The sequence below is a fragment of the Oncorhynchus keta genome, chromosome 1 (genome assembly GCF_023373465.1).
Source record: "Oncorhynchus keta strain PuntledgeMale-10-30-2019 chromosome 1, Oket_V2, whole genome shotgun sequence".
In the NCBI taxonomy this organism is placed as follows: domain Eukaryota; kingdom Metazoa; phylum Chordata; class Actinopteri; order Salmoniformes; family Salmonidae; genus Oncorhynchus; species Oncorhynchus keta.
In genome coordinates, this window is record NC_068421.1 from 58,300,964 (window position 1) to 58,325,084 (window position 24,121).

A 24,121-nucleotide genomic window follows, 5' to 3' on the forward strand; every position below is an offset into this window, starting at 1 on the left:
ATCATTTTGGAATAATTTTCCTATTCTACTTCCATTGTCCTCCACAAAGTGGCTGAATGTTTCTCCCATAAATATTGTCCCGAGACAGTGTCTAACAGTATGAAATAAACCTCACCATAGCTGGCGATCCATAGAAACCATATTTTCAATGTACTGCCTTCGTAAACAGCGCATTTTCAATTTCACACAAGCCATTGATTTGGAAGAAAATACTGAGGCCGGAAATATGCCTCGGAAATAGGAACGAAAAAAGAAAATGACTTTTAGAGAGAAAATGTAATGAACTACATTATAAAGAGACAGGGTGTACTCAGACAAGCCACACAGCCTCTCTGATGAATGGATTGCAGGTGGCTCTTACCATTAGAGGAGGTGGCTGAAGGGTTGGTTAGGGATGTGCTTGGATCCCTCCCTGGTTGTGTGTACAGGATCACAGGGCCAAATGGGACCACCTCTTTCTCCTGCTCAGTCAGACCCTCCTCTGAGCTGGTGAGCCCACCGGTGGATGTCTTGAGCGAGGAGCCTCCGCTCCGATGCTCCATGACGCCGCTGTCAGTGCTGCCAAGATTGGGCCTCCCTTCGGTGGGGTTGACCTTAGCCGACCCTGGGGGTTCCTGGTCTGCCACAGCTAATGTCCCCTCGGGCAGTGAGGCAGGTGTGGCTGGGGGAGGGGCCTCCGTGTCGGTCTCCACAGAGCCTGTCCAATACTTGAAGGGCTTCATCAGGTTGTTGACGAAGCTGTGGAGAACGCTATTGGCAGTCTGAGCCTGGAGCATTGGAGAGGTCTGGGAGGAAAGAGGGGAGTCGGACGACCCGAAACGCCCCTCCACTTCCCCCTCACCCTCCACCTCCTCCTGGGCAGAACCTCCGTGGGTCTCCAGACTCTCCAGGGCAGACAGACTCAGGGTACTGGTCTTGGTCTTAGGGCTGGAGGAGGCATCCTGAGGGGCTCCAGTTTTGGATCGGTCCTGGGTCTCCTGGTTCTCCTCTCCCCAGCGCTGGGTACCCTCCCCTGGCTGGAGGTGGATTACCACGTGCTCCTCTGAGATCTCAGAGGACTCGTTGCCTCTAGCGATGGAGCTGATTCCCTCCTTGTCCAGGTCCACGATGCCAGTCCAGGTGGAGGGTTTGGGGAAGGGGTCAGAGCGCTGGGGCTCAGTGTCTGATGAGTTGTTCTCTGGCTCTCTGTATTGGAGGAACCCTGGCTGGGCTGCCTGGACTCCTGCATCACGTTCTGGAATTATATAAAAAATATATATATTAGCATTCTTATTTGCTTTCCTGGCAATAAGGCATGGGCTTTAAATAATAACCTTTGCAATAAGCTGTGAATCGTCCATATTCTTATATGTTGATGACCTCTGTTTTTGGTTTTGTTTCAATAATAAAGTATAAATAATACATATAGACATGTTCTTCCTCTCTCTTTGGGTTACTTTCTTTTAGGGAAAAGTCTAAGATAAGACTTCATTACGTCTGTAATCAATTTAGTCCCTGTCAATCATCCTCCATGACACGCCGAGGAGGTAATGCAGACCACACACTGCACAAACACAATCAAATCCAAGCACACAGCACACAGGAGTGTACAATCGTTCCAAAGTGAACTTGAAACTAAGTTAGACAAATCACCAGTGGTCCAGTAACATTATAAACACTCTAGAATGACACTGCAAGGACATTGAGGCTACAGCCAGTGTACAGAACTCTGCTGGGTCTCTAAGTCTGTGTTGAAAGCTTGCAGAAGCTGATACCAGACACTGGCTGGTTGCTACAGTAGAAGATTTCAGATCCCAGAAGGGACCAAAATGCCACTGAATCCCCTCTGTATTAATTCATGCATGAGACAAACAACACGCACTAATTAACGGGAATTAAACAGGACGGTTGCCATGGTGATGGCGACCCTGCCATTACCTCGGTAGCAGTAGGCGTCGAAGCGGGTGGTGGTTACTGGGAAACCGGTGCGGTTGGGGTTGTGGTAGACAGTGCGCACCCCCGGATCATCCCCGCCACAGTTGCGCCGGGGAAGGTTTATGGGGTAGCGCACGCTGCCGTCAGCCAGCCAGCCTGGGTCACACTGGTCCAGGCCGGCCTGCCAAGCTAGGTAGAGCTGCCCTGCCGTGGCCAGCTGAGCATTTAGAGCGTGGCAGTGGGTAGAGGCTGTGGCCAGGCTCAGCTTCTCTGGTACAGACAAGTGGAACACCTCACCTGGGAGAGGAGGGTGGAGATGGAGAAACGGAGGTAAAAATGAGGTAGTATTGGGGGAAGAGAGAGGTTTGGGAGGTACAGGAGCAACGGGGGGGATGGGAGTACCATATGAAGAAGAAGGGGCGATATAATTACAATAAATTATGAGATGAATAGAGTGGTGTGGAATGTAATATGAGAAGTGATTATAGACAAGATTGAACAGGTCAATAAACCAACGACCCAGAGTAAGAACCATAGAATACTCAGAACCACTGGACACCCATCCTTTCCAGCTAGATAGCCCAGTCATATGCAAGGTGTCAATAATGACACTCTCTGAAAATGACCTACTTCCTGCTACAGTATCACTATTAACTGAACGGTTTGGCTCTGCACAGTAACAAATTACCCAGGTTCCCAAGTGCTATTTTAAAGGCACCTGCTGTGAATAGGACTCAATCCTTCTGTAGAAGTTTCCTCTGATCCTGGCCACGGCAGTATAACTCACCACCCAGCTACAGCTCAAAATGAGTCAGGCGGTTCCAGCCTCGTAGCTCCTGGGGCATCTGGGGATTTGCAGGCCCTTGCATGACTAAAATCTAATTGACGCCTCCCTCCTACCTTGCAGTTGCTTGGAAAAGCAGTAGACATCAAACAGCTCGTCAGGGGCCCGATTGCCGTAGTTGCGCACTCCAGGTGAGTCCTGCCTGTCGCCATAGCAACCAGGCCTGGGAGACTGGATAGGGTACCTGAGGAGAGAGGCAGGGGTAGAGGAAGGAGGGGAGCCAAAGAAAATCAGGAATTTCTCCAGAAACCTCTCGGCTGGGGGGCGAAAAGCAATCTATATCCGGGCTCCGACTGTGCAATTACTCTGAAGTACATTGATTCAAACAGCAATGAGGGTACGGGCTAAATGCTGATTAAGAGATTATGTATACAGGCATACAGGGGTTTATGGAGGACAACAGGAAGGAAGGAAGGAAGGAAGGCTTATTACACACTCAGTAGCTGCAATCATGCATGTGCTCGGTTTGCAACAGTTTTCGTCAGACAATGTTATGGCTAAATCTCTTATCTCAGCCTTCCATCCTGGTAGCTGATGTCTCTATTTTTACATTATTAATTGCACGTTTGCCTCCTCATTGATGTGTAGCCAAGTAGCTCTGGAGATGGACCAATTATATGTGTCCCAGGTGGGGAGGAGAGGAGAGGACAGGATGCAGCTCTCAGGGAAAGCTGTCGAGGAGAAATATGCAAGCTGCATCTCCAGTGCAATTATTGGGAAGACGTTTGAGATAGAGATGTGTCAAAATATCCACACGGATGTTAACTGTCCTACACACGCGCACACACACTGACTATCCGTCATCAACAGACATAATGGGAGGCGGCAAGCTGAAACACAAACATCAACATGAAAGGTAGTTGAGGGATAGTTCTGGCTAAAATGGCGGAGTGTAATGAGGAATGACAGAGCTAGCCTCTGAAATGTAAACAAGCAATTACATCATTTGATATGAGAGATTCAGAAGTTCATGAGGGGACCACTGGGGTCAAAAAACTTTGCATACCTTACTTTCTGAAAGTCATTTCATTCCTTGGTTCCTTATTTGGGCCACAGAGAAATTTTATGAAAGCGAGTTGCCTATCAAAGCCTTGTAAATCTTTTGTTAGTCTGAAGTAAACATATACTTTGCCACTCTTCATAAAGACACTTACTCGTCAGAGATATTGCTTTGCATTGTTGCAGCAGATAAGTATCAAAAGTAAACAATTTATACAATGCTAGCAAATCTTCTCCCCACATCGGACAGTCTCTTGCAGTTAAAGGATTAAATCCTCTCGAGCTCAACATTTAAATGGACTGGAAAATGACGTTAAGTTTTGCGACTAAAGATACCCTCGTAGCTACCTGACCACCGATTAAATTCGACTGCGCGACAGACCACACATCATTTAATATCCAACTTTTTACCACTGAAATATAGCTAACGGATTTCAGGCAAGTATATATTTTTTTAACCAGAAGGCTGGCCAACTAATGTTAGTCAACTATCTAGCCTGGTGGTTAGAGCGTTGGGCTAGTAACTGAAAGGTTGCTGGATTGAATCCCTGAGATGACAAGGTAAAAATCTGTCATTCTGCCCCTTAGCAAGGCAGTTAACCCACTGTTCCCTGTGCGCCGTTGATTAAGGCAGCCCCCCCGCACCTCTCTGATTCAGAGGGTTAAATGCGGAAGACACATTTCAGTTGAATGCAAGCAGTTGTACAACTGACTAGGTATCCCCCTTTCCCCTAGTAAGCACTTCGGATACGAGGTTGGGGGTCTCCTTTTTTTTGCAAAAAATGATACGGATATATCTAGTAAATGAACATAATGGGAACCGTATGCCGATAATATGCGACAGATTTGCATTTTTTTTTGCTAAACCCCTGATAGTATTAATATTTCCACTGATATGTCCAACATGCCAATTGCTAACCTGTTAGCTAATATTTTTAAGACACCAAATAATCCCAAAACATTGATGGCTTGATCACAAGATAACAAGGTTGAAGGTAATATATTTCTTAAAAGCTGTTGAATGTGCCAATATTAGGGGGTGCTACGCTAAATGCTGTTGTGGCATTTGTTTTGATGTTTAAACTAATATAACAACCCTGGGTTTATAAACGCGGATATCGACTCTGCCACTTGAGCATGCTGTTGGGGCACGTTTGATAGTGCACTGGACTTCGGGCTAGAAGGTTGAGGGTTCGAGACCTGCTCCCTGTCTGTTTCATTACACTAGGTAGCTAGCTACACACACTCGACCAGTGACCACATCTCTCAATCCATGTTTGGATACCGGGCGCACACAATCTCTGTTCCGAGCTATGACAAACCATTTATATACTTTTTGGGGCGGGAAATTATACCACCACCCAATTGAGCAGTTTGGAGACTGTAAGGACAAAAAAGGGCATGTGCTCTGCACAGGTAGAGCCCTATCTGTGCACGTGCCTGTCTATAAGGATAGTGGCCATGCTGTGGTGTGTTTTGCTGTGTCAAGCTTCATGCCCGGTCGTTTTTGCCCTTACCTCACGCTCTGGTCAGAGAGCCAGCCGGCATCACAGTTGTCATACCCGTCGGCAAAGGTGGCCTGGAGCTGAGCAGGCGTGGCGATGACAGCCGAGTTCTCCAGACACACCCGCTGGGCGTCGGGAAAGGACAGGGCGTAGCGGTCGTGGGGGGCACGGTAGTGGAACAACACACCTGAGGAGATGATGCAGAGGTGAAAACACGTAGGGTAACGCCGGGATAATATGGAGACATGGACACACGCTTGTACGCGCACAGACACGCGGCTCGAAACCTGCATTACCATGTACTTCAAAATATCTGTATCTGCACAGGAAGTTGAAAAACAGCTCAAAGTTCATTTGCATCAGACTGGCTTATCTTTAGGGGAGAGATCTTGTCCTTGGATACAGTGGATGACAAACAAGCAACCATGTTTGCTTTACTGCTTTAGCTTACAGTCCACAGCAATAACATATCTTCTTATCATATCCAAAAAAGTAACAGTGATTTGAGAGAGATAGTAAAAGAGAGATAGATAGAGAATGAGGAAACAAAGGAATGAGAGATGAGTCCCATGCGCTCATTCCCTGACCTGCGAATGGCCAGGATTCCTCTCCACTGTGCCGAGAAATGGGAAGGGAATTGCTTTTGAAGTGTCCATCTCATATTTCCCCACCAAGCTAGCATCACTAACCTCCCCCGCATGTGGGGCCACCTCGGCCTGAAATTCACACATCAAACCCCAGCGGAGCCCACTACATGAAAGCCTGTAGACAGGGAGGCTGGGATACAGCTCCAAACATGGGTTCCTTTATCTTCTGATGCTTTGTGCAGCATAATGACAGAAACTCCTCGGGGCGCGGGGCCAATTTGAGCAATCATGCTGCAGGCTAGCCTCAGAAATGAGCCGGTATCCCTGTGGTATGACAGACACACCCACATTTATACGCGTTAAAGCACACACTCACACACACCCACACAGCTACAGCTCTCCATCCTGTTTCCATATAATGCTGTACTGTACACTCCCTGGCTTTTCATTTCTCTTCTCCCAGGGTCTCTGTCTAGGGCTCCTTCCCTCTGAGGCTCGGAGCCAGGCCAAACACAGAGATGCTATCTGCTTCCGTTCTGACGTTCGGGAGACAAATAGGTTTCTGATGAGCACCAGGGGGGGATCACATTTCCCACAACTACCACACACTCTCTATTTCCACCAAGCCATAAGACATGCAAATCAAATGTTGTTGGTCACGTACCAGTGGAGGCTCCTCAGAGGAGGAAGGGGAGGACCATCCATCCAAACATTTAAAAAGTTATACATTTTAGATAAAACTACACTATCATCCTCCCTCCTCTTAAGTGGCACTGACCGCCACTGTCGCGTACGCATATTTTGCAAATGTTATCGCACGTGCAGCAAAATGTTTCTAGCTCCAACAGTGCAGTAAAACCTAACAATAAAAAACAATACACATAAATAAAAAAATAGCAGAATGAGCAATGCCAGAGTCCGGAAAGTGTATACACATACAGTTGAAGTTGGAAATGTACATACACCTTAGCCAAATACATTTAAACTCAGTTAAACTCACAATTCCTGACATTTAATCCTAGTAAACATTGCGTGTCTTAGGTCAGTTAAGATCACCACTTTATTTTAAGAATGTGTCATGTCAGAATAATTGTAGAGAGAATGATTTAGTTCAGCTTGTATTTCTTTCATCACATTCCCAGTGGGCCAGAAGTTTACTTGGTAGCATTGCCTTTAAATTGTTTAACTTGGGTCAAATGTTTCGGTTAGCCTTCCGCAAGCATCCCACAATAAGTTGGGTGAATTTTGGCCCATTCTTCCTGACAGAGCTGTTGTGATTGAATCAGGTTTGCAGGCCTCCTTGCTCGCACATGTTTTTTCAACATTTCTATAGGATTTAAGACAGGGCTTTGTGATGGCCACTCCGATACCTTGACTTTGTTGTCCTTAAGCCATTTTGCCACAAATTTGGAAGTATGCTTGGGGTCATTGTCCATTTGGAAGACCCATTTATGACCAAGCTTTAACTTCCTGACTGACGTCTTGAGATGTTGCTTCAATATATCCACATCATTTTCCATCCTCATGATGCCATCTATTTTGTGAAGTGCACCAGTCCCTCCTGCAGCAAAGCACCCCCACAACATGATGCTGCCACCCCCGTGCTTCACAGTTGGGATGGTGTTCTTCGACTTGCAAGCCTCTCCTTTTATCCTCCAAACATAACGATGGTCATTATGGCCAAACAGTTCTATTTTTGTTTCATAAGACCGGAGGACATTTCTCCAAAATGTACGATCTTTGTCTCCATGTGCAGTTGCAAACCGTAGTCTGGATCTTTTATGGTGGTTTTGGAGCAGTGGCTTTTCCTTGCTGAGCGGCCTTTCAGGTTATGTCGATATAGGATTTGTTTTACTGTGGATATAGATACTTTTGTACCTGTTTCGTCCAGCATCTTCACAAGGTCCTTTGCTGTTGTTTTTTGCACCAAAGTACGCTCATCTCTAGAAGACAGAACGCGTCTCCTTCCTGAGCGGTATGACAGCTGCGTGGTCCCATGGTGTTTATACTTGCGTACTATTGTTTGTACAGATGAAGGTGGTACCTTCAGGCATTTGGAAATTGCTCCCAAGGATAAACCAGACTTGTGGAGGTCTACAATTTTTTTAGGGGGCTGATTTCTTTTGATTTTCCCATGATGTCAAGCAAAAGGGCACTGAGTTTGAAGGTAGGCCTTGAAATACATCCACAGGTACACCTCCAGTTGACTCAAATATGTTGAGTATACACAACATTGAGAACATACATTTACATTTACATTTAAGTCATTTAGCAGACGCTCTTATCCAGAGCGACTTACAAATTGGTGCATTCACCTTATGACATCCAGTGGAACAGCCACTTTACAATAGTGCATCTGAATCTTTTAAGGGGGGTTGAGAAGGATTACTTTATCCTATCCTAGGTATTCCTTAAAGAGGTGGGGTTTCAGGTGTCTCCGGAAGGTGGTGATTGACTCCGCTGTCCTGGCGTCGTGAGGGAGTTTGTTCCACCATTGGGGGCCAGAGCAGCGAACAGTTTTGACTGGGCTGAGCGGGAACTGTACTTCCTCAGTGGTAGGGAGGCGAGCAGGCCAGAGGTGGATGAACGCAGTGCCCTTGTTTGGGTGTAGGGCCTGATCAGAGCCTGGAGGTACTGAGGTGCCGTTCCCCTCACAGCTCCGTAGGCAAGCACCATGGTCTTGTAGCGGATGCGAGCTTCAACTGGAAGCCAGTGGAGAGAGCGGAGGAGCGGGGTGACGTGAGAGAACTTGGGAAGGTTGAACACCAGACGGGCTGCGGCGTTCTGGATGAGTTGTAGGGGTTTAATGGCACAGGCAGGAGCCCAGCCAACAGCGAGTTGCAGTAATCCAGACGGGAGATGACAAGTGCCTGGATTAGGACCTGCGCCGCTTCCTGTGTGAGGCAGGGTCGTACTCTGCGGATGTTGTAGAGCATGAACCTACAGGAACGGGACACCGCCTTGATGTTAGTTGAGAACGACAGGGTGTTGTCCAGGATCACGCCAAGGTTCTTAGCGCTCTGGGAGGAGGACACAATGGAGTTGTCAACCGTGATGGCGAGATCATGGAATGGGCAGTCCTTCCCCGGGAGGAAGAGCAGCTCCGTCTTGCCGAGGTTCAGCTTGAGGTGGTGATCCGTCATCCACACTGATATGTCTGCTAGACATGCAGAGATGCGATTCGCCACCTGGTCATCAGAAGGGGGAAAGGAGAAGATTAATTGTGTGTCGTCTGCATAGCAATGATAGGAGAGACCATGTGAGGTTATGACAGAGCCAAGTGACTTGGTGTATAGCGAGAATAGGAGAGGGCCTAGAACAGAGCCCTGGGGGACACCAGTGGTGAGAGCGCGTGGTGAGGAGACAGATTCTCGCCACGCCACCTGGTAGGAGCGACCTGTCAGGTAGGACGCAATCCAAGCGTGGGCCGCGCCGGAGATGCCCAACTCGGAGAGGGTGGGAGAGGAGGATCTGATGGTTCACAGTATCGAAGGCAGCCGATAGGTCTAGAAGGATGAGAGCAGAGGAGAGAGAGTTAGCTTTAGCAGTGCGGAGCGCCTCCGTGATACAGAGAAGAGCAGTCTCAGTTGAATGACTAGTCTTGAAACCTGACTGATTTGGATCAAGAAGGTCATTCTGAGAGAGATAGCGGGAGAGCTGGCCAAGGACGGCACGTTCAAGAGTTTTGGAGAGAAAAGAAAGAAGGGATACTGGTCTGTAGTTGTTGACATCGGAGGGATCGAGTGTAGGTTTTTTCAGAAGGGGTGCAACTCTCGCTCTCTTGAAGACGGAAGGGACGTAGCCAGCGGTCAGGGATGAGTTGATGAGCGAGGTGAGGTAAGGGAGAAGGTCTCCGGAAATGGTCTGGAGAAGAGAGGAGGGGATAGGGTCGAGCGGGCAGGTTGTTGGGCGGCCGGCCGTCACAAGACGCGAGATTTCATCTGGAGAGAGAGGGAGAAAGAGGTCAGAGCACAGGGTAGGGCAGTGTGAGCAGAACCAGCGGTGTCGTTTGACTTAGCAAACGAGGATCGGATGTCGTCGACCTTCTTTTCAAAATGGTTGACGAAGTCATCTGCAGAGAGGGAGGAGGGGGAGGGGGGGGGATTCAGGAGGGAGGAGAAGGTGGCAAAGAGCTTCCTAGGGTTAGAGGCAGATGCTTGGAATTTAGAGTGGTAGAAAGTGGCTTTAGCAGCAGAGACAGAGGAGGAAAATGTAGAGAGGAGGGAGCGAAAGGATGCCAGGTCCGCAGGGAGGCGAGTTTTCCACCATTTCCGCTCGGCTGCCCGGAGCCCTGTTCTGTGAGCTCGCAATGAGTCGTCGAGCCACGGAGCGGGAGGGGAGGACCGAGCCGGCATAGGTGAATCCAGGTGAAAGCTATGATCCCTTATTGATGTCACGTCAGTCAGTGTAGATGAAGGGGAGGAGACAGGTTAAAGAAGGATTTTTAAGACAAGACAATTGAGACATGGATTGTGTATGTGTGCCATTCAGAGGGTGACTATTTAACAATCTGATGGCCTAGAGTTAGAAGCTGTTTTCCATCTTTGACGCACCTGTACTGTCTTCTCCCTCCAGATGGTAGCTGGGTGAACAGGCCGTGGCTCGGGTTGCTGAGGTCCTTGATGATCTTCTTGGCCTGGAGGGCAGGCAATGTGCCCCCGATGATGCGTTGGGCTAACGCGCCACCCTCTGGAGAGCCCTGCAGTTGCGGACGGTGCAATTGCCCTACCAGGTGTTGATACAGCAGACAGGATGCTCCCACTGGTGCGTCTGTAGAAGTTTGCGAGGGTCTTAGGGGCCAAGCCAACATGTTTTATCCTCCTGAGGTTGAAGAGGCGATGTTGCTGTTGTGCCTTCTTCACCACCCTGTCTGTGTGGATGGACCATTTCAGGTTGTCAGTGATGTGCACGTCGAGGAACCTGAAGCTTTTCACCCCCTCTACTGCTGCCCTGTCGATGTGGATGGGGTGTGCTCTCTCTGCTGTTTCCTGAAGTCCACCATCAGCTCCATCCATTTTGTTGACATTGGGTAAGGTTATTTTCCTGGCACTACGCCACTAGGGCTCTCACCTCCTGCCTGTACTTTCTTGGGTACAGGAACAATTGTGGACATCTTAAAGCATGTGGGGCCAATAGCCTGGGATAGGAAGAGATTGAATAAGTCCATAAACACTCCAGCCAGCTGGTCTGCACATGCTCTGAGCACACCGTTCTGCTCCAGTCTCTGAAGATAACAGGAGAGCACAGATACTGAGAAAGCTGTAGATAATTGAGTGATGCCCTTGTTGAAACACAGTATGCAACACTAATACAGTCCTGCCTGTGCGGAAAATCTGAAAGGGGCATGCCTAGTCAGTTTTTTTAACCTTTATTTAACTAGGCAAGTCAGTTAAGAACAAATTCTTATTTTCAATGACGGCCTAGGAACAGTGGGTTAACTGCCTGTTCAGGGGCAGAACGTTGTACAACTGAATGCATTCAACTGAAATGTGTCTTCTGCATTTAACTCAACCCCTCTGAATCATAGAGGTGTGGCGGGCTACTGGCCCAACGCTCCTACCCACCAGGCTAATAGACCTACAATGCAGAGATTATCACCTGTGTGTAGATATGTCTATTTGTGGATCACCACTTAAACCTGACATACTGTATCTCATGACTGTCGCTGACAGCGAGGATCAATGTCTGGGCTCTAATTGGAGAGACAGACAATTGACCATGCAATATGGTCCGAATGGACAGAGAGAGAACCTAACCAGGGTTTAGAACACACACAAACAAGCCAATCCCGTCTGTCCAGAATTAATATGATATTGATATGGCCGGGCAGGATCAATACCTTGCTAATTATTACACTGAGTGTACAAAACATTAAGGACACCTTCCTAATCGTCACGGATCCCCCCGGAACTTTCATTACGCATACCTGGCCCCTATTCCCATTGATTAGTAATTGTATAAGTGTGCCCTTCGTTCACCATTGTCTTGTCGATTATTGTTCCCATGTCCGTTGGTGGTGTGAGTACCTATGCATTGGTGCAGCTGTTATGCTGCGTACTTTATATATTGTGTATTATGGGCATCGTCCCGTGTCGTTCAACGAGGTTTACCCTCGCTCTTTTGTTTGGGTACAGCCCAGTGTTTTTGTATATGTGTTTTTTTTATTTATTGTGTATTTCTGCGCCTGTCTCCAAAATCCTTTATACAAGCGTGACACTAACATTGAGTTGCACCCTTTCCCCCCTCCCCCCTTTGCCCTCAGAACAGCCTCAATTTGTTGGGCATGGACTCTACAATGAGTTGAAAGCGTTCCACAGGGATGTTGACTCCAACGCTTCCCACAGCTGGGTCAAGTTGGCTTGATGTCCTTTTGGTGATGGCCCATTCTTGATACACACGGGAAACTGTTGAGCGTGAAAAACCCAGCAGCGTTGCAGTTCTTGACACAAACCGGTGTGCCTGGCACCTACTACCATACCCCGTTCACTTAAATCTTTTGTCTTGTCCATTAACCTTCTCTATGGCACAGATACACACGGCTCAGTTGCCTCAAGGTTTAAAAATCCTTCTTTAACCTGTCTCCTCCCTTTCATCTACAATGATTGAAGTGGATTTCACAAGTGTCATCAATAAGGGATCACACCTTTCACCTGGATTCACCTGGTCACTCTATGTCATGGAAAGAGAAGGTGTCCTTAATGTTTTGTATACTCTGTGTACAAAACATTTCTCTCTCTATATTTTTGTATACTCTGTGTACAAAACATCTCTCTCTCTATATTAAACACTTGCAGGCGATAGTATTGAGGGCTCTGCAATGTAACGTGACTTGTAATTAACGCTAAGCCCGGGAGAATGTCTGGTGCGCCCTTAGACGGACCAACCAGTAATGGGTTTCTCTTTCTGAAGGGGGTTTTATGGCTAATCGATTGGCTGGGAGTGGGGACAGGGATTCCTGAGCACCGAGCCAGGGGTATCTACAGGAGCAATGAAGTGATATCATGGAGAGAATAGAGAGAGAGAGGAGTAGTCGATGGGGAAAAAACACACTGCTTGATGTCATAATCATTGAGAGAGAGCCACTGTCACACACACACACGCACGCACGCACGCACGCACGCACGCGCGCGCACACACACACACACACACACACACACACACACACACACACACACACACACACACACACACACACACACACACACACACACACACACACACACACACTGTATGTAAACATTCCCACACACACACATGAACACACACACACACACGCAGTGGTTATATCATGTAATAATAGCGTAGTGCTATATCTGTGCTATTCGCACTGGGAGCCCATGGAGCTAGTGTACAGTATGTGGGTGAGTGAATGAGGCTACTGGGTGTAATGTGGAGCTGAAGATCAGCTGACTGCTGACAGCATTGTGTAGATCTAGGTGAGTACAGAGCAGCACTGCAAAGCCAATGCAGAGAGCAGAGTGCCACTTCCCTTAAGTCATTACTTTAATAGGCATTTATTAAAAACAGCAAGTGACCTGGAAAAATCTGAAAAATGTTCATTTGGTAATTACTATTAGCTGATATGGCATATAATATCCCCAGGACCTCACAGAAGTGGGTGGGTTCAACATAAACTACAGCCCAGAGTCCTCAACGTAACATCAGATAACAACACTTCATTTTCTCATTAGGTCTATTTGCTTTCATGGCATGAAACAGACCTAAGCGACAGGGTCAACGATCTATTACTCGGTCCAGTTGGCACAGGTTGTCACGTTCCCCAGACCAGACATTCCCACACAGTAAACATTATATAATTATATAATAATTCCATTAGCAATGCCAGTTAGAGCTACAGTCAGGGTCGTGCTCATTAGGGACAAAACACTTTAAAGCGTTTTGCAATGGACAATGTAAATGGGCATTTCTTATTGGACGAGTCCAGGTTGTCCCTCCCTGTTTTGTCACGTTTACTTCCTGTTTGGAGCCTATTGAACACGACTCAGGTGTAATGAGTGTAGCAGGGGTCAGTATTACCTGTAACCTCCAGGGGCACGGTGTCCTGTTCGTCGTTGATGCCCACCACCACCTCACAGCGGTACATGCCCGAGTCACTGGAGCGCAGACCGCTGAGCGCCAGGCTGGCGTTGTAGCGGTTGTCCTGGTAACCGGGCAGGGTGACACGCCCCTGGAATGCCTTCTTAACCTAAACCACGAAAAGACATTACAGTTATGAACACACAGTTAGATCAAAATGAAGCATACAGAATGAAACACAACAAAGATGGCAACGAAAAAGAAAAAGGACATTCCACTAAATGTTTGCTGGTCCAATTACTATAGTTGGCAGCAGAAAAACAGTGAGAGGAAATGTATTTAATCTTATTTTCATAGAAAGAAGAAAGGATTGTGCAGTACATATAGTACTGCACAGTACTGGATAGACGGCCAACACACTCTCCATACACATAAAACCAACATTTTGTATTCTTCTCACTCAGTCAATCTTTACCTTGACCACGTTGTACTTGGCGACCAGGATGGACTGTTCCCTCTGCCGACCATCGTCGCCCCTCTGGCCCCACACCTTGGTCCACTTGATGCGGGGGGGCTCGTGGGTAGGGGTGGGGCGCAGGGTGAAGACACAGGGCAGCAGGACGGTGTTGGCCAGCTGCTCCCTCACCCTCTGGTGGGTCACCTTCCTCATGTTCACCACCGGGTCTGACCACACCAGGCCTGGGGAGGGGAGAGGACGAGGAAGAGGAGGACGAGGAGAGATACACAATCAGGTGACACAATACAGTGTCAGACAAAAACACTGGAAATGGATAATAGGTCTACTACGGCATGATACAGCTGCTTTTTTATCCACGTGTCAAGACCTGGTTCAGCTGGGTCAGGTGTGTACTGGGTGTGTACTGGGCTGGAAGGGGATCACTGATATACAATACTATCACATTATATGTTCTTTGGCATGGAGAAAGGTGGGGATCGATTCCTGTGTATCTATTGGGGGATGTTGCTCTTGTTCAATCAGTCCTGCAATTGTAAAGTATAACACAAGAGGATGATCTCTATCCTATCTGATTGATTATTGGTCCTTGATTATTGGTCCCAGCAGGGGTCTCCAACCTTTTCTAGCACGAGAGCTACTTTTAGACAATGAACTATGTCGCGAAATACTATTGTTTTTTCTCCTTCAAATAAGCACATTCTTCTCTTCTCCTTTACCCTGCAACTCTTCCCCTGGTCCTTTGTGTACAAGATGTGTGTTTTCTGTCAATATAAGTGGTAAAATAATGGTTAATAAAGAACTCTAAGGGGAGTCCGAAAAATCATATTTAGTATTTTCCTGAATTCAGTTTTTTACTCTCGATATTACAATTATTCACAGAAAAACAATTCATATTTATGTTCTGAGTCCATGTCAATACTTAAATCACACCGGAAGACCATTTTTAGGGTCTGGAATAAAAACTAACACATTTAGATTTTTGTTGTTGTTGTGTAATTCGCCTTTAATTGCACATCTAGCAAGAGAAGACTGGGTCGGCCTAGAGATGTTTCTGCTGTTAGGGCTACTGCTGCAGAACATGGCATGACAGAGTTTGCAAAACCATCACCTCCCAATTGATACAAATAATCATGATATAATTCTGCCAGGTAAGCCTACTTTGCAGTTAACATGTAGTTGAGAAGGTTTTGGGGGAAAGTCTTAGCATTGCTAACTAGCTACATACAAGTGATAAACAAATGCGGGCACAAAGAAGACAGACGGGCAATATTGCTGGAAATGATTTTGAAGATATTGGGTAACATTTGGCTATTTAAGCCAACAGTGGTTAACCAAGGGTGGGATAATGACAATGTTGCTTTGATTGGATTGTATAGCCAGGAGCTTTACGTTTATGACAGCTTGCGATGGAACACGTCAAAAAAGGCATGTACATTCAGAATTGATTGGCGAGCTAAACATAGCTGGGCGCTAAGCTAGTTGCAATCTACACGTTGGAGACCCCTGCTCTACAGTCCCGTAGGATAGAGATATAGACTGTATCTCTATCTGTTCATACCTTTCACCTTATTATAAGTGAGGTTAACATTGGAAGCTACTGGCTTTTTTTCTCTACTCCACTCCTCCCTCCACTCCTCCTCCATCCACCCCTTCACTCCTCCTCCCTCCAACCCTTCACTCCTCCTCCCTCCACTCCTCCTCCCTCCATCCCTCCACTCCTCCACCCCTTCACTCCTCCTCCCTCCATCCCTCCACTCCTCCTCCTCCCTCCATCCCTCCACTCCTCCACCCCTTCACTCCTCCTCCCTCCATCCCTCCACTCCTCCTCCCTCCACCCCTTCACTCCTCCTCCCTCCACTCCTCCACTCCTCCTCCCTCCACTCCTCCACTCCTCCTCCCTCCACTCCTCCACTCCTCCACCCCTCCACTCCTCCTCCCTCCACTCCTCCTCCCTCCACCCTCCACCCCTTCACTCCTCCTCCCTCCACCCCTTTACTCCTCCACCACTCCACTCCTCCTCCCTCCACCCCTTCACTCCTCCACCCTCCACCACTCCACTCCTCCTCCCTCCACCCCTTCACTCCTCCTCCCTCTACCCTCCACCACTCCACTCCTCCTCCCTCCACTCCTCCTCCCTCCACCCCTTCACTCCTCCTCCCTCCACCCCTGAACTCCTCCACCACTCCACTCCTCCACCCCTCCTCCCTCCACTCCTCCTCCCTCCACCCTCCACCACTCCCCTCCTCCTCCCTCCTCCCTCCTCCCTCCACCCTCCTCCCTCCCTCCTCCTCCCTCCACCTCTCCACCCCTCCACTCCTCCACCCCTCCACTCCTCCTCCCTCCAATCCTCCTCCCTCCATCCCTCCACTCCTCCTCCCTCCCCTGCTCCTCCTGAGACCAATCCAAGCCCAAAGTCATTAGGTTACGTGGGAGTGTGTTGGGATGTGGAGGTATCGACAACATCAGCCGCCAGTGCCTGGGAAGGCCAGCAGGGAATACGGGCACACACACACTCTCCCCCAGACTTAAAAGCCCTCCTTATTATAAAAACGTTCAATCAGCAAAACATTCACTGTGGGACCTCTCTTATAGGAGCATTAATTAATAATAGCATTGAGATCTGTCAGATAGGCTGTATCGTTTGAGTGGAACCAGGGGAGAAATGCATATACAAAAACCCTCTTATTTCTTTCTCGATTGCCCTGGCAGCAGGGGGGAAACATAGACTGCTAGTGTCACGCTGTTATGAATGAGAGACGGAAGGAAAGAAAGAGAGAGAACTGAAGGCAGTGGTTGATGGTAGGAAGTACGGGGAAATGAGGGTATTGATTTATTTTCATTACTATTCGTTTCCTCTACACCTGCAGTGTCGACTCGCTCCCCGTTTCTATTTCATCTGATGAGATTCATGTAAAGTGCGGCGGAGCAGGGTTGTGGCGTCGCGCCGCTGGTGGAACGTGTCTCTCCTGGCTTTTCTCCACAGTAATTAAGTAGCTGATTGGAAGAGCGATGCTTCCAGAGATCATCACAGACACGCCTTTATGCTTTTCTCTCTCCCGGCCACTGAAGCTTTTTATTTTTGCCTCTGTTCATTCTTCTGACACAATCTATTTTTCTTCCGTTTTCCTTTTCTGAAACCTTGGCTTGATGTTTTCGCTCGGCATCAGCTAGCAATTTCATTACATTCAGTCTGTGACGGCAATTCAATTTGGCCTCTGTTGCCTCATTTTCAATTCACATCGAATTATGCCCAATGCAAGATGGATAAGAGTGGTGTGCGTATGTGTGTACCCTCCCCTCGTAGCCCACCGGTTACCCTTGGCCTGGCATTCAGCCCCAACCCCTGCTTGAGAACATCTCATCTCTCATTCATTATTCATGGCACACTGAATACACATATGCTACTCATACACACGCGCAAGCTTTTGTGGGAATATATCATTTTCTGTCTGATGGTTTATTGTGTCTTTGAGCACGCCAGAGCACACAAATAGCAGACGAGACGTGTGAATAGCTGTCAGCGCTCGTTGCTACATGCTTTATATGCTTTACCCGTGGCTTCCTAAGAGGCTGACTGCCACTTGGCGAAGAGCTTAACATCAACACACAGAGGGCTCCTCTCCATCTGTCTGTGTGTGACATGCTGAACACTCCGAGACGCCCACGGTGCTGTGTTTGACTCCCTCACCTCGCTGATCTATTTGTAAAACCGTGTCGCTGGCGCTGCCTCCGACGGCATGAAAGGTGATTCGTGCTTAAAAAGGCTGTTTTCTCTCAGCACACTCAAGTGATGCTCCACCTGCCTAAAGAGCTGTGACCTGTGAGGGAAAACATGGTCGCCTCTTTTCAAAAAGGGGCGTTTAATGGGGCTAGGGAATATCAAACACGAGCTGGAAACAGAACTTTGTGAACTACAGGTTTTATACTGTGCATCTTTGTGTGGCTGTGTGCTGCAGAAGGGGCTTTAAACCATATCACCTATGAGACAGATTTGATTTCCGGTATGCTACGAAGTCTACGAGGTTATAAGGAATTTCCAGAGATTTCTGTGGCACTGAAGGCAATTGATCATATCAGTAGTGTCATTCGGGGCATTCTCGGTTCCTGAGACAGAATGTTCCGGTAGGTACAGTTTCTCCGTGTGACATATGAGACCGTCCTCTGAGTACAGAATGTAATGTGTTTCAGTCTGTCAGGGAAAATGGTGGAACTTCTGAACTTTGCTCACTTGGTAGCAGCAGCCCAATATCCTCAGAGGGGAGTAACACAGTAAAAAGAGGTTTGGGGTTGGCTCTCTGCTCAGAACATGATGGTGAGGATGGCAAAGGGAGGAAGGAAAGGAAGGAGGAAGCGAGAAGCGACAGTGTGATTTATAGAAGGGAAATGGAGTAATGTAAATCCCACATATGCATGTGAACGCACACACACTCATTTTCTCTCGAAAGTATCTACTCTGGCAGCATAAGAGGCAGAGATGGGAGTATGCTGGTTCTCTCAGGCTCAATGGAGTGAGTCAGCAGGTCTGAGGAGGCACACACACACACTCTTCTCCTCCCTTTTCTCTACTTCCCACGGGAATGTGGTACTCATCAGTGTGTTTACTGCACACACACACACACATATACACACATATACACACAGTCCCCAAGGACTATCACGCTGCAATTTCTGGGCCACCTCTCCTGTAGCTGGGGGACATGTAAAACAGCCAAATGTATGTTTAAGCTGAGAAGCACCGGTAATGCTTCAACTGTATAATCATGAGGCGTGGCAGTGTTTGCCAAACCCTGTTCCACTTTCCACTTGGGCCAAGCAGCTGTATGGTGATCCACATTACCATTGTGTTGGCCGTGTTCCCACAGCACCCAAACAAATGTGCAGTGAATTAAGTCAAGTTGTAACCACTGTTCTCCTTCTGTCAACCTCGCTTTGTACAAATGTGTTTTCAGTTTCTCTTCCCTTTCCCAGATTGCATTTCGTTTTCTACACCGACTGCAACAATTTGTGACACAAAATCGATTGCAGATACACTTCTTAAAAATCCAAATGACTGTTTAAAGCGGAGGCCCACGATACAAAATGGCTCTATTCCCACATGGTTAAATAATGAATGTAAGTGCTGTGGCCGCCATCGCAATAGATATACCAAATCTGCATTTAGATGGCAATATGTTTACAAGCAGAACCCCATTGAGACCCTCCTTTGTTTGGAAATCCGCCTGTTTTTCATTTGACTTTTTCATCTAAATGAGGCCCAATCAAAGACTGCCTAACCTGCGAAGGAAGAGGCGAGGCAAAAGAGCACTGAGTGAAGAAAGAGCAAGAGCGAACGAGAGCCTGAGGCGGGGAGACAGGAAGAGAGGAACATGTCTCTCTTCTTGTGCTCAATCACACAACAGGACTTTCTGACCTATGTGATTGTCAACTTGGTCACATTTGTCATCATCCTTTTTTTGAGCAGCAGGAAATGATCAACTGCAGGCAGAAAGAAGCCTTTATCTGCCTCGAGCAGAGAGAGGCTGTTAATGTGTTCTTCCACAGTTATAAGTGCACAATGGCCGACATCTCTCTTTTCTCTCCCTCTCCGCCCGGTCTTACCTGTAATGGGCTTTTCAATGATAAAGGCCCCATTGTCTTCTATTAGACCAGCCACCTGGCTCTGAGCTGATCAAGTGTGTCATTGGCATTGACTAGCGATGTGTCTGGTATTTGCGTTGTCATAAATCAAGAAACATCTTCTGTCTGAGCTCGCTCTCTCTCTCTCTCTCTCTCTCTCTCTCTCTCTCTCTCTCTCTCTCTCTCTCTCTCTCTCTCTCTCCCTCTGTCAGGTGTGGAGATCACAGGAATATTTTGCTCAAGAGCAGTTTGTCAGGATGAAAGCGATGCTGAAGTTATACTCGGGGTAACTGGAGGGCCAGTATGAGAGTTTGCGCTCTGGCTTAAAAGAAAGGTGGCCGGTGTGTATAAAGTTGACACGGTGCTCTCACACCTTTGTCCAGCACTGATGAAGGCATAAGGCCGAAACGTATGCTATTCTTTGTTTTATCTTTAGCACCTTGCATTGTCAACCTTTGTATTCTTTCCAGCATGGATTCAGTTAAGTATACCATCTTTGCATCTCGGCTTGGTTAGAGCGCGACTACCTTTTGAACTCTCTAATGCTGCTTACCATGAACTTTGTGTGATAGGGGCTGCCGCGAGTTCTGATTTAGAATGTGCTAACAAAACTGTTTATCTGTTCTATTAGAAGGCTGTGTCTTTTTATATATATATATGCCTGGATCTATCTACAATACATACAAGGACAAGTATTTGAACAAGAGAGTGAGGAGAGAGGCGAGCGAGAGGGAAGAGACAGAGAGAGGAGAGATACAGAGAGAAATTAAAGAGAGTAGAGAGAGGGGGATGTTGAAGCTGTTATCTTGCAGATGCTAACTCCTCCTAAATCAGCCCTATTGATAACCATGGCAACAGAGACACCACAAGCTGAGACAGGGAGGTGGGGTTTTAGGGAAAACCACATCCTCTGTCTTTCAGTGTAGGTTGGAATTTATTGTCATGAATCTTGCCCTGGAGGCAGCTTTGCAGAGTGGTCACCAACTGGCACAGCAATGGTAAATCTAGCCCTAACCTTAACCCCCATGCTAACCCTAATGCCTAACCTTACATTTTGACTAAAAAGCAAGTTTTTAATTTTTACCGATTCTAACTTTGCAGCTGTCCCAGCTAGCGGAAATCGCACAGTCTGCTTCCAGGGCAAGATTCATGACAATTAAGTCAACCTGCTCTTTCAATGGCCAAACACTCCACTTATAGTAGCTAACACAGAGCTCTGTGTACGTGTTACTGTTGTGTAGGGGTAGTCTGCTATCATGGCAGGTCTGTATATTTGTAATCTAAATGGAATAAGGGGGAGTAGCTTTTTGACAGAAAACCACAGCTTTTCTACCCCCTCCCCTCCGCTCCACTCCTTCATCCCTCCATCCCACTCCTCTGGCCTGCCATCTCTCCTGCAGTCAGAGCTGCCCATCTGACAGTAGATTAAGCTAGTGTTTGTGCGTGTGTGCGTGTGTGCGTGTGTGCGTGTGTGCGTGTGTGTGTGTGTGTGTGTGTGCGTGCGTGCGTGCGTGCGTGTGTGTGTGTTTGTTTGTGTTTGTATGCTGTAGCGAGTGCACAGCGGGCCTCCCACAGACAGGCACCACACATGGGCTTGGAATGACATTCCCGTGCTGGGACTCTCTCGTATAAAATCATCTCTCTGGGACCCATTCCCCTTCCTCTTCTCCTCTCCCCCACCTCTAGATATGAATAATAGCCATAACCGGGGATAGGGGCCTGCGTCTGAGCCCTGCCCCAGCCCTGTCTCAGCCCTGTCTCAGCCCTGTCTCATCCCTGTCCCAGCCCTGTCTCAGCCCTGTCTCAGCCCTGTCTCATCCCTGTCCCAGCCCTGTCTCAGCCCTGTCTCAGCCCTGTCTCATCCCTGTCCCAGCCCTGTCTCAGCCCTGTCCCAGCCCTGTCTCAGCCCTGTCCCAGCCCTGTCTCAGCCCTGTCTCAGCCCTGTCTCGTCCCTGTCCCAGCCCTGTCTCAGCCCTGTCTCGTCCCTGTCCCAGCCCTGTCTCAGCCCTGTCTCAGCCCTGTCTCGTCCCTGTCCCAGCCCTGTCTCAGCCCTGTCTCATCCCTGTCCCAGCCCTGTCTCATCCCTGTCCCAGCCCTGTCTCAGCCCTGTCTCCGCCCTGTCTCATCCCTGTCCCAGCCCTGTCTCTTCCCTGTCCCAGCCCTGTCTCATCCCTGTCCCAGCCCTGTCTCATCCCTGTCCCAGCCCTGTCTCATCCCTGTCCCAGCCCTGTCTCATCCCTGTCCCAGCCCTGTCTCTTCCCTGTCCCAGCCCTGTCTCATCCCTGTCCCAGCCCTGTCTCATCCCTGTCCCAGCCCTGTCTCATCCCTGTCCCAGCCCTGTCTCATCCCTGTCCCAGCCCTGTCTCTTCCCTGTCCCAGCCCTGTCTCATCCCTGTCCCAGCCCTGTCTCATCCCTGTCCCAGCCCTGTCTCATCCCTGTCCCAGCCCTGTCTCATCCCTGTCCCATCCCTGTCCCAGCCCTGTCTCATCCCTGTCCCAGCCCTGTCTCATCCCTGTCCCAGCCCTGTCTCATCCCTGTCCCAGCCCTGTCTCATCCCTGTCCCAGCCCTGTCTCATCCCTGTCCCAGCCCTGTCTCAGCCCTGTCTCCGCCCTGTCTCATCCCTGTCCCAGCCCTGTCTCTTCCCTGTCCCAGCCCTGTCTCATCCCTGTCCCAGCCCTGTCTCATCCCTGTCCCAGCCCTGTCTCATCCCTGTCCCAGCCCTGTCTCATCCTTGTCCCAGCCCTGTCTCTTCCCTGTCCCAGCCCTGTCTCATCCCTGTCCCAGCCCTGTCTCATCCCTGTCCCAGCCCTGTCTCATCCCTGTCCCAGCCCTGTCTCATCCCTGTCCCAGCCCTGTCTCATCCCTGTCCCAGCCCTGTCTCATCCCTGTCCCAGCCCTGTCTCATCCCTGTCCCAGCCCTGTCTCATCCCTGTCCCAGCCCTGTCTCATCCCTGTCCCAGCCCTGTCTCATCCCTGTCCCAGCCCTGTCTCATCCCTGTCCCAGCCCTGTCTCATCCCTGTCCCAGCCCTGTCTCATCCCTGTCCCAGCCCTGTCTCATCCCTGTCCCAGCCCGCCACACGTCGGTTTAGTGCCACTCGGAGGCTGCTGGCGTGACTAATGCCCGCACCCTGTGTGGCGTAATGATACATTTATCTGAAATGGCACAGGGCCCAGTTCCCCCCGTCCTCATCTCTGACCCGTCGAACAAACACATTCACCAGAGGAGCTGTTAATGCGAGCCACCCATCTGTGCCCACTGCTCCCCTGCCTCCCTCTGTCTCCCTTCATCACCAATTTCCATATTCACTCACCCGAAAAGGAGGAAGTTAGAAAAGGGGGGGGGTGCAGAAGAGGGACGTCTTCAAAAATACCCTCTCCACAGTAGAGGGGTAGAATGCATCTTGTTACACGACAGACATAGAGGCTCATGCGTGTAAGAAATTGGGCATATGACTCAAGGGGGGTACTTTATTGTGCTTATGCTATGTGTGACCGCTGGGCTTCTTGGGATACATAACATGCAGGCTATTACAATTACAATAACTGCCATTACACCCATGAACGCATGTACACACACACAAAAACACTCAATCTGCTCCAGTCACGTCTCTCGTGCTGAGGGAGTAGCTTGCTGAGTCACAGGCCTACAAGCCTTAGTGTTCCTCATGCCTCACAATGCTCTGCTGTTTATCTTGACATAAGGCAGAACAATGGCGTGCAGATGGCAGCAGACTGAGCTGGGAGACAGGCGGGTACAGGGGGCATAGAGGGAGCACGTAGGGGCTTTGTTCTAGGCTCCCTCCTGGTAGGACCCTGGATGCAATCCTACTAGGAGACCCTTCCAGACCCTGCACCCTGGATAGTGTGTGTGTGTGTGTGTGTGTGTGTGTGTGTGTGTGTGTGTGTGTGTGTGTGTGTGTGTGTGTGTGTGTGTGTGTGTGTGTGTGTGTGTGTGTGTGTGTGTGTGTGTGTGTGTACATGTGTGTGTGTGTACATGTGTGTGTGCGCAGGTTTTACCATTGTCCTGGGTCACTCGTGTGGAATCTGTGAGTGTGTGTACACGGCTACTCCAGCCCCTGCAGACCACTGGCCAGATAAGACTCTCTGAGTAGGACCGGTCCAGGATCATCTGTTTTCT

At 48.7% G+C, this 24,121-nt stretch overlaps 1 protein-coding gene across 1 annotated transcript in view; it reads right to left on the reverse strand.

Annotated features, from left to right (window-relative positions):
- LOC118400900 (neurocan core protein-like) overlaps positions 1-24,121 on the reverse strand; it is a 195,164-nt gene that overhangs the window by 128,695 nt on the left and 42,348 nt on the right. The window contains exons 3-8 of the mRNA XM_052529305.1: positions 14,362-14,585; positions 13,887-14,055; positions 5,275-5,449; positions 2,815-2,942; positions 1,918-2,211; positions 362-1,234 (exon numbers count right to left, since the gene is read on the reverse strand). Of these exons, the coding sequence (XP_052385265.1) occupies positions 362-1,234; positions 1,918-2,211; positions 2,815-2,942; positions 5,275-5,449; positions 13,887-14,055; positions 14,362-14,585 (1,863 nt within the window). The remainder of the gene's footprint in view (positions 1-361; positions 1,235-1,917; positions 2,212-2,814; positions 2,943-5,274; positions 5,450-13,886; positions 14,056-14,361; positions 14,586-24,121) is intronic.